The sequence below is a fragment of the Leuresthes tenuis genome, unplaced genomic scaffold (genome assembly GCF_036924035.1).
Source record: "Leuresthes tenuis unplaced genomic scaffold, fLeuTen1.0.hap1 SCAF_6, whole genome shotgun sequence".
NCBI classification, from domain to species: domain Eukaryota; kingdom Metazoa; phylum Chordata; class Actinopteri; order Atheriniformes; family Atherinopsidae; genus Leuresthes; species Leuresthes tenuis.
Genome location: NW_027325360.1, coordinates 27,641,079 through 27,650,472, shown reverse-complemented (window position 1 = coordinate 27,650,472; position 9,394 = coordinate 27,641,079). Strand labels below are relative to the sequence as shown.

General features: G+C 39.8%; 2 protein-coding genes across 2 annotated transcripts; both read left to right on the top strand.

Moving 5' to 3' along the window:
* The first annotated feature begins 530 nt into the window (after window positions 1–530).
* myl2b (myosin, light chain 2b, regulatory, cardiac, slow) lies at window positions 531–3,175 on the top strand. The gene is made up of 7 exons (XM_072387047.1): window positions 531–624; window positions 1,977–2,066; window positions 2,168–2,243; window positions 2,418–2,522; window positions 2,647–2,725; window positions 2,801–2,849; window positions 2,958–3,175. Exons 1-7 carry the CDS (start codon window positions 622–624, stop codon window positions 3,060–3,062), a joined length of 507 nt encoding a protein of 168 aa, XP_072243148.1. The 5' UTR covers window positions 531–621; the 3' UTR covers window positions 3,063–3,175.
* A 1,731-nt stretch (window positions 3,176–4,906) lies between these two features.
* Window positions 4,907–9,363, top strand: ppp1cc (protein phosphatase 1, catalytic subunit, gamma isozyme). The gene is made up of 7 exons (XM_072388543.1): window positions 4,907–5,312; window positions 5,794–5,925; window positions 6,053–6,283; window positions 6,394–6,498; window positions 6,759–6,982; window positions 7,963–8,097; window positions 8,617–9,363. Exons 1-7 carry the CDS (start codon window positions 5,258–5,260, stop codon window positions 8,704–8,706), a joined length of 972 nt encoding a protein of 323 aa, XP_072244644.1. The 5' UTR covers window positions 4,907–5,257; the 3' UTR covers window positions 8,707–9,363.
* The last annotated feature ends 31 nt before the right edge of the window (window positions 9,364–9,394 follow it).

Genomic DNA, 9,394 nt, shown 5'->3' with positions numbered 1-9,394 from the left:
AAATTTGGGTTGAATTACAGGTAACGCACGCTGGATATTAAGAGATAAAGCGCCTCCTTTTTTATTTTTAACTCACAACAGTGCCCATAAAGCACATCATGTGAGCAACGTTTCCTGTTAATGTTTTCCACATCGTGGTATGCTGTTTATGAAAAGGTTTTATTGGGGCTCAGAAAGTTTTAGCTAAGAGTTCCGCTTATTATACTACCAAGAACCAGCTCCCATCAGAGCGCAGCCTGGGTCTCTGCGGAGCACCAACAGGCGGGACAGCTGGATGATGGATCCCATCAAGTGCAACTGTCAGTCACAAACACAACTGTCCTTTGTCAGCCAGAGCTATGTCCTGTTGTTATTCTTGGGCCTCAGTAATGGGGTATGTGAGTTTGGCTATTATCCCTAAATCTCATGAACTCAGACAATGGAGGCCGGTGGCGGTGAGAGAATAGTCCTCTTTACCTGCGTCTCTGCCTAAAGAAGGCATGGAGTATTTATAGTCCATAAGCATGTGCTATAATACAGTAGAGGAGAGAGGGGTCAGTATATCTAGCCCTTGTTTTGTGTGCTGCTCCATCATAAAGCAGCAACGACACGACCTGGTCCTCCTCCAGCTACCACTGAAGCATGGTGAGTGGACACAGATTTTACTCTCAATTCTTTTTCCCAGGACTGTGGAGTGAAATTCTGGTTTTGTTGCATGGTTAATGTGCTTATAAAGTATATATAATTGTATAGCGAACTGTCATGGTCTCTTTTGATTAATTATACATCTAGCTCTGCTCAGACTAGTGCTAATTAATCAATACGCTCCATGTCAATGAGCATATGAGTACTGAATGCAGATTTAAAAAAAATAATCAATAGAACAGTGCAGCAGCTGTCCTATTTGAAAAAAAACATATTGATCATATTTGGTAGCTCAAAAGGATATATTTTTCAAAAATTACTTATTTGGAGAAAGAAGATGAAAAAATAGAAGATAGTAGAAGAGGAAAGATTTAGGAAAAGAGAAGACAGATGTAATGGAGTGGATGGATATTAGATGAGAGGACGGATGGAGCAGTAAAAAAAAAACAAAGGAAATAGAAACACCAAAGAGAGAAAAGAGAAAATCATCAGATTGGGAGAGGAAAAGGAGGCAGCAGAAGGGGCTGTGAGGAAGAGGAGGAGAAGAGATAAGAGTCGTGAAGAGGAAAAAAGGAGATGAGAGGTGAGGTGTAGACAGCAGAGGAATGGGAAAAGTAAGGAAATCAAAAACAACACAAAGAGAAAAAGAAAGGAAACAATCATTAATACAAACAGTGGAAGACAAAAGGAGATGACAGAAGAGCAACAGGTGTATTTTTTAAACCAACAAAATATCTGTTGGTCCAAGCAGCCAGCTGTTGGCTTATTTCCAAATAGTGTTAAATTAAATTTGGCCCCAGAGGTCTCGTCCACCAGATATCCCGCAGCTGCAGAGTTAATCCACAACAAGGTTTAGACAGCAGCTGTGGAGAAATGATGTCATCACAGAACATCACCTTCCACTGTTTTCCACCGTTTTCTGGGGAGACATGTAAACAGATCAACAAAATCCTCCCCTTAAGGGGGGGCATTCTGATCAAATGGGGCTCAGGGCACCATCCTGTCATCACACAGGTCACACTGAGTAATCCCTCATGTGATCCTGGAACTGTAGGAGCACAGAGAGCAGACACACCCTCCCCAGGCTTATAAAGGAGAGGGTGTAAAAAAGTCTCACAAATCTGGAAATTTGAGTAAATATTTCCATAACAACCTGCCAGTGTTTATAATCCTTCTTAATGAAATGTGTGCCCCTGGAACTGCATAAACACTGTCTGCTGTGAAATTAATGCCCCCGCACTCGGTAGATTCACTCATCACCGGCTCGTTAAAGCCGACAACAAGTGGACAGGTGATGATAATGGCGTCATCGGTGTGGGATCTAATTATTTTGTTGTGGTCCAACCCTGCAGTCGCCCAAGAAAGCAAAGAAGAGAGCCGACGGAGCCAGCTCCAACGTGTTCTCCATGTTTGAGCAGGCCCAGATCCAGGAGTTCAAAGAAGTGAGTGATCTGACAGATGTCGTCTTTCACGCCGAACCTGAGTAGTTGTCTGCTTAATAAGCCCACCGCAGACGCAGCATGTAACTGTTAATCTTCTGCAGGCTTTCACCATCATGGATCAAAACAGAGATGGCTTCATTGACAAGAACGACCTGAGAGACACTTTTGCAGCCTTAGGTAAGCCAGCTGTGGTGTCCACTCGGAGGTTATGAAAGTTATTCTCACTATTTTCTGTTATTGTGTCACTTAACCATTTAACCAACCATCAGTTTGTTTGAAAATGTTTTAACAAGATTAAGACAGGCTGAAAATAATTCCTGTCATCCACCTTGTCATCCAATCTGTCTCAAGGCCGTTTAAATGTTAAACAAGAGGAGATTGACGATATGCTGAAGGAGGCACCAGGACCGGTTAATTTTACAGTCTTTCTTACCATGTTTGGAGAGAAATTAAAAGGTAAACCATGTCGGGCTGTTATTACCCCACACCCTCATTATATATGTAAATTAAAGTGGAAACTCTCAGAGAAGACACCACTTTGATTCCAATCTTTCATTGACTCCCAAATGTTGGTTTTCAGGTGCTGACCCAGAGGAGACCATCCTGAATGCTTTCAAAGTCTTTGACCCTGAAGGAACTGGGACATTAAAGAAAGACTTGTGGGTAACACTGTAGCGTACGAACAGATTGTGTGAGTCTACCTGTTCTGCTCACCTGTGCTGTTTTTTTTACAGTATGACAGATATGCTGACGACTCAGGCTGACAGATTCTCAGCTGAAGAGGTCTGTGCACCAACTTTGAAAACGTGACTTTGTCTATTGGAGTTTTGGAGCTTTTTAAACTTTAAAAAACAAAACATATGATTGTTCATTTTCACTTCGTATCAACAGATGGAACAGATGTTTGTAGCGTTCCCACCGGATGTAGCAGGAAACCTAGACTACAAGAACCTGGTCCACATCATAACACACGGTGAAGAGAAAGACCAAGAATAGATGCATTCATACTGAGGCCATGTCTGGAGAACTTGTGGATCATGTTTGTGTCCAGATATGTGCTCCATCACACAAACACTGCAGAAATAAAAAGCCGGGGCAAAAAAAAAAAACCTTTTCAGCTTCAATTTTTGTATTAATTATTATTATTATATGCTTATGTTTGTATGTATTCTAATAATGGGTGAAAGTAACATTTCATTTAATTACGGAGAAGGAAATGTTTCAAACATAATCTTTAAAATATCAGATACCAAAAGATGCTGATGATGGTGAATGATTAAAAGAAATGGCAGAAACACTGAAGAAAACATTTATAAGGATCCACTAACATAGTGACATGCAGGCCTTTCCAAGAGTTAACTTTACTCTGGTACATACAGTGATATAAAAAAGACCGTACATCCTTTTTTAACTCTAAAGCTGTATGTAATAACTTACAAATGCAGAAGCAGTGTGATAAAAAGGTTCTGCTAATTAAATTAACTTAGTTAACTGATCACCAGTAAGTGTGAGCACCTCTATGATATCAGCACAAGCACCTCATACCATCTGTCAAGCACGCTGATGATCTGGGCTTGTTCTGCAGCCACAGGACCTGGGCACCTTGCAGTCACTGAGTCCACCATGAACTCCTCTGGATACCAAAGTATTCTAGAGTCAAAATCCAGGCTTTAGCTCTCAGACAAATGAGAGCTGTGCACAAAGAAAGAGCCAACCAAAAGTCTTCAAAAACAATGTGAGACACTGATGATGTCACTCAGAAAACGATTACCTCAAATTGTTACTGATATAGGTGGTTCTGCAAGCTACTGAATCACAGAGAGTATCTGCTTCTTTTGGCATAGTTTTAGCTTAATAAATATGACACTGTGTGATATGTTGTTCTGACAGTGTAAGTGTTTAAATAAACAGAAGGGTGTTGCTGCCTAGACAGAGTATCCTTTAAAATGGTTTTGTGTAAAAGTATATTGGCTAGAAAAGAGTAGTTTCAACAGATAACTGGAAACCACGCCCTGCTTCTTTGAACCCAGTTATTTGTCTTCACTTTAAAAACTCCAAAGTATCTGTTCAAGGGAATGCTCTGTTCTTAATTTAACAGTCAAACCTAAAACTTCAAAACATATTCATTACCAGTCAAAAGTCTGTACACACCAACACATTCAACATAAAGGGGAGGGTGTGTCAAACTTTCCACTGGTAGCTCTTTGCATAGATTAAAACAACCTCCATCAGTTTATTTTGTCATTTCACAGCTTAGAATTTTAAATATGTGCACATTTGTTGAAGAGAAATGTAATTATATGTTTACTAGAGTGCATGTGGACATGATCAAATTATGCTGATGCAGCTTTTATGTATGAATACATATAAAAAATTTATCTACTGCATAATTACCTTCTAATAAGCTCATAATATAACTATAGCATTAAATTACCTTTGACAACAGAATAAAAAAGGATAATTATTGCAGTTTACTTAAAAATGTCACTCTCTATAACTAGGGATATTAAATGTGCTCCAGCAATGCTCTGTCCTTTTATCTATAGGGGTATCAAATTAATCAAGAAGAGAAAATAACATGACAAACTTCCATTATTGATCAAAACTTGAATTTAGCGTGTAAATATGGATCCACCCATGCTTTATTTAGACATTACACTGAGGTATGCAAAGCACCTTCACATTTTAGCCGAGAATAAAACCATCTAGGTGGAACATTGCTATTTTTGTAGACTGTTTTCCACGTTCAGTGATTTCCAGATGTCTGTTTTCTCTACACAGTACAGTAGGGGGCAGCAGCAGGACAGCTAACAGAGGCAGCAGCCTCCTAGAAGCAGCTGGCTCGCTGTTCAAGGTGCGGCAGAGGAAAAACAAGAGACAGGACACCACAGCTAGCTATCAGCTAGTGCGGCTGACGTTTATTTTTTTAATTAGCTGTTTCTAAACCAAAGCTAACATTGGATGCGACTTAAAAAAATACGATGTAAAAGTAGTTTATTAGATTGTAAAAATTATAAACAAACAGCTAAACAGTGGCTGGGTCAAACCTGCATCGTTTACGCTCAGCCGGAAAATTAGCGAAGCTAAGCTAATACAGTATAGCTAATGCTAGAATAGACTAGCTTTTGCAACTACGTTCACGCGAAGACCTAGATTTGACTGAGCCTGTTTTATAAACGCAGACACTTGCAATGGCTGATGTTGACAAGCTCAGCATAGACAGCATCATCCAACGTCTTTTAGAAGGTAAGTAAATTAATGATATTACTGGAACATAAAAATGATTTTGATTATGTGAACGCTGTTGTGACAATCGGTTACAGTAGATCGCAGCTAGCTGGAGCGTTATGTTTATTAACACCTTAAGCACAATTTATTTGGTTATTTGAATTATTATTGTCAATATTAACATACTAATATTGTGTCTCCTAAAGTATTTCTGGATAGAAAATGAGGAATAGTTGAAGGACATGGAATAACTTGGCCAAATACACACTGCATATTTGTTAACATTTATCCTAATAAGAGTGTGAGACTATATGTTGGAAGCATGTCTGCAGTGTCTTTCAGTTCTTACAACATCTGATGTTAATGTATATCTAACTGTATGTTGGTTTCTTGTCTGCAGCCTTTGCAAAAAAAAATAAAATGCTGTACTAAGCATCACGACTTGGCAGGAACAGTGCTGGCTGTTATTTTGTTGTTGTTTGTGTTTTCTTTGTTTCAGTCAGAGGAGCAAAGCCGGGTAAGAATGTGCAGCTGCAGGAGAACGAGATTCGTGGATTATGCCTCAAGTCCAGGGAGATCTTTCTCAGTCAGCCCATTCTTCTGGAGCTAGAGGCACCTCTTAAGATTTGTGGTAAGCTACTACATTCATTTTCAAATGTCACCATCAAGAAAACGTTAAATTAGGATTCACGAGACCAAACAAATGGTGTGTTGTTCAGACTGGTTTCTGTCCGTTTACATATATCCCTGTCCTGCAGGTGACATCCATGGGCAGTACTACGATCTGCTGAGGCTGTTTGAGTATGGGGGCTTCCCTCCAGAGAGCAACTACCTGTTTCTTGGTGACTATGTGGACAGGGGGAAGCAGTCTCTAGAAACCATCTGTCTTCTGCTTGCCTACAAAATCAAATACCCGGAGAACTTCTTTCTGCTGAGGGGAAACCACGAGTGTGCCTCAATCAACAGAATATATGGTTTCTATGACGAGTGTGAGTAATGTGGAACGAATGTAACGATTCTTATGTGTTTGGTCTATTTTGTGTGCCAAGGGCAGGAAATTAGGGATTGAATTATGTGCTTTCTGTTCATGGTGTGTTAGGTAAAAGAAGGTACAACATCAAACTCTGGAAGACCTTCACAGACTGTTTTAACTGCCTCCCTATTGCCGCGATTGTTGATGAGAAGATCTTTTGCTGCCACGGAGGTGTGTGCCTTACTTTTTTCTTTTGCTTGTTTAACAACATTTCACAGTGCAGAATTTGATGCTCACGCTCGTGACCTCTGCTGCTTGTCTAAAGTTGTACAGCTTTGACGTCAACCACTCCGACTTATTTGCCTTTGCGAAATGCTGTCTGTGCAGTTTGTCGACTGACGTCTGCCCCGTTTGGCCTCTCAAACATGAAATAGATGCTGACCTCGGTATTAGTTTGTTTATTTGTACCATTACCTTGTCGTTGCTTTTAGGACTGTCACCTGACCTTCAGTCCATGGAGCAGATCAGACGCATCATGCGCCCCACTGACGTGCCTGACCAGGGCCTGCTATGCGATTTGCTCTGGTCCGATCCAGACAAAGATGTTTTGGGCTGGGGGGAGAATGACCGTGGTGTGTCATTCACGTTTGGTTCAGAGGTGGTCGCTAAGTTCCTGCACAAGCATGATCTGGATCTGATCTGTCGAGCTCATCAGGTAATTGCCGCCACTTTCTCTGTTAGACACGGTGTACTCTGAGCCTTGCTTTTGACTTCTGGTTTATATTTTTAAAGTTTGTGCCCATTTCAACTAAAGAAAATCTTTTTTGTGTTTTAACTCTTTCAGACCAGTGGTTGAATTTACAAAAACCTTTTAGAATCCAAGAATTTCCACTAAAACAGTGTAAGAAACTAAAAGAAAGGAAATTAAAGCATCTCAGAGATTAAACATCTAGCTATTACTGTAAATGATTGATTTCCCCCTTTATCAACATTTAAAATTATGATGTGATGCTCGATGTCCATCAGGCTTGAGACGTAAGGAACACATCAGGTAAAAAATTTGGGGCCTTTTCCACTAGTGCCTCTACTCGACTCAGTTTTTAGGGTTTCCCATTAGGTCGTAGCACCTGGTACAAGGTACGTTTTCAGAACCTGTTCAGTCGGGGTTCCGAGCAAGCTGAGTCCAGCCAAAAACGTGACATCTACAGACAGCAGGCCGCTGATTAGCCAGGGAGTGATGTCACTGGATGAGCCTTTTTTTTAAAAACCCAGCAACAGCGAGTTTGCGATTGTATTATTTCTGTTATCCTCAGCGGGGTAAATAACGTCTCTGTGTTTGGTGTCTGGCGAAAGAATCTAGTGGGAGTAAGACGGAGCGACCCGAAATGAGAAGGTGTCACGTCACGGGACTTTCGGACCCCACCCACAATGACGTGGTACTCGATTGAAATGGGAAAACAACCCAAACCGAGTAGAATTGAGTCGAGTAGGTACTAGTGGAAAAGGGCCTTTGAAAATAGTAAGTAAAGAATGAATTACATAAAAAGCAGGTACCAAAATAGGTTTTTCAGTTGTTTTTCGCATTTTGCGACCACGTGAAGAGACCTCCGTCCATCTTGTTGGAAACAACTGTACATCATACAGCTGACATTCCTCCTAATCCCGTCTTTTTCTATTTTTATCGTCTCATTGCAGGTTGTTGAGGACGGCTATGAATTTTTTGCAAAGAGGCAGCTTGTTACTTTGTTCTCAGCGCCTAACTATTGTGGGGAGTTTGACAATGCTGGTGCCATGATGAGCGTTGATGAGACTCTCATGTGCTCTTTTCAGGTAAAGTTCCTTTCACTTCTTAGCACCGCAGTGGTGGAATCTTACCCAGTTGAACAGTGAGCAAATGGTTTTTCGTCATTGCTTGTACCAGTCTATGATAGAAGCTATGATTGTGAACCATCACATCAAATCTGTAGCCAATCCTTTTTTAAGGTAGACTTAACGTTGCATGTGTCTATAATGCATATTTTAGGTTTTATTTCAAGATTCTACACTTTAATAGCTTGTTTATGGTTCATTCCGTCAAACTTATAAGACATTTGTTTTTGGTCCTGATCACAGTGTCAGTGTTTTTTTAAATATTTGTACAGTGACATAGAAAGACGCCTCTTATTAAATTAGAATATAGCCTGAATTACAGCATAACTCTTTAACTTGTTGTGTCTGTATAGTGATTTTAAATAATATCACATTTCTCAAGTTTTTTCAAGCCCAGCTTACTTAACTGAGGCCGATATTGTTTGGGTAATCATTTGCAGCTATACCGTGAAACTTAAACTCTTTATAATCCACTTGCAGATATTGAAACCAGCTGAGAAGAAGAAGCCCAACGGCAGCCGTCCGGTGACTCCTCCTCGAAACATGGTCACCAAGCAAGCCAAGAAATGAGGGGTCGGGTGGGACCAGTGACCAGAGTCTTATTCCTCTGGTCTGGTTTCATCTTCTGCATTTGAAGGATTGTTTATTCTTCAAGCTGCCAATACTGAAAATATACCCACTCCTATTTGATGAAAGCTATATATTTTATTGTTTTGTCCACAGGGGTAAATTGATATGTCACCATGAAAAACCTCAGGTGTTTTGCACTCCATTTTGCAGCTAGTCTTTGCCACATATGACTGTTCAATCAGGAAAAATGTAACAATGCGGCTACTTTAATGCACAGGAATGCCTTGTTTGAAGCTGTGCACAATTTTTATGATTTATTATTTTTTCCATGTCTCATTTGTCATCTTTTTCCTCACTGTCAGTAACTGTCATTAATGGCTATAAAAAGTACGGGGGCACAGACAGTTTACTTATGTAAACTTTATTTACAGTTGATTTACTGTCAATTTCATCAACAATTGACTACATTGCATCACATTTTTAAATAAGTCGTGCTAAATTAAATGAATAAAAATGCACTCTTGTAATGTCTAAGTCTTTATAATAAACTTCGAGTGTATTTTAGGGGGAATTTGGTATCTGAATGTTATTTGTTTCTAAAACTTCTATGCCTCCTAAGAATGATAAACTGAAATAAAACTTTTAAAAAGTTGTAAACTGCAATGTGTAATGTATATGTTGTCCAAAA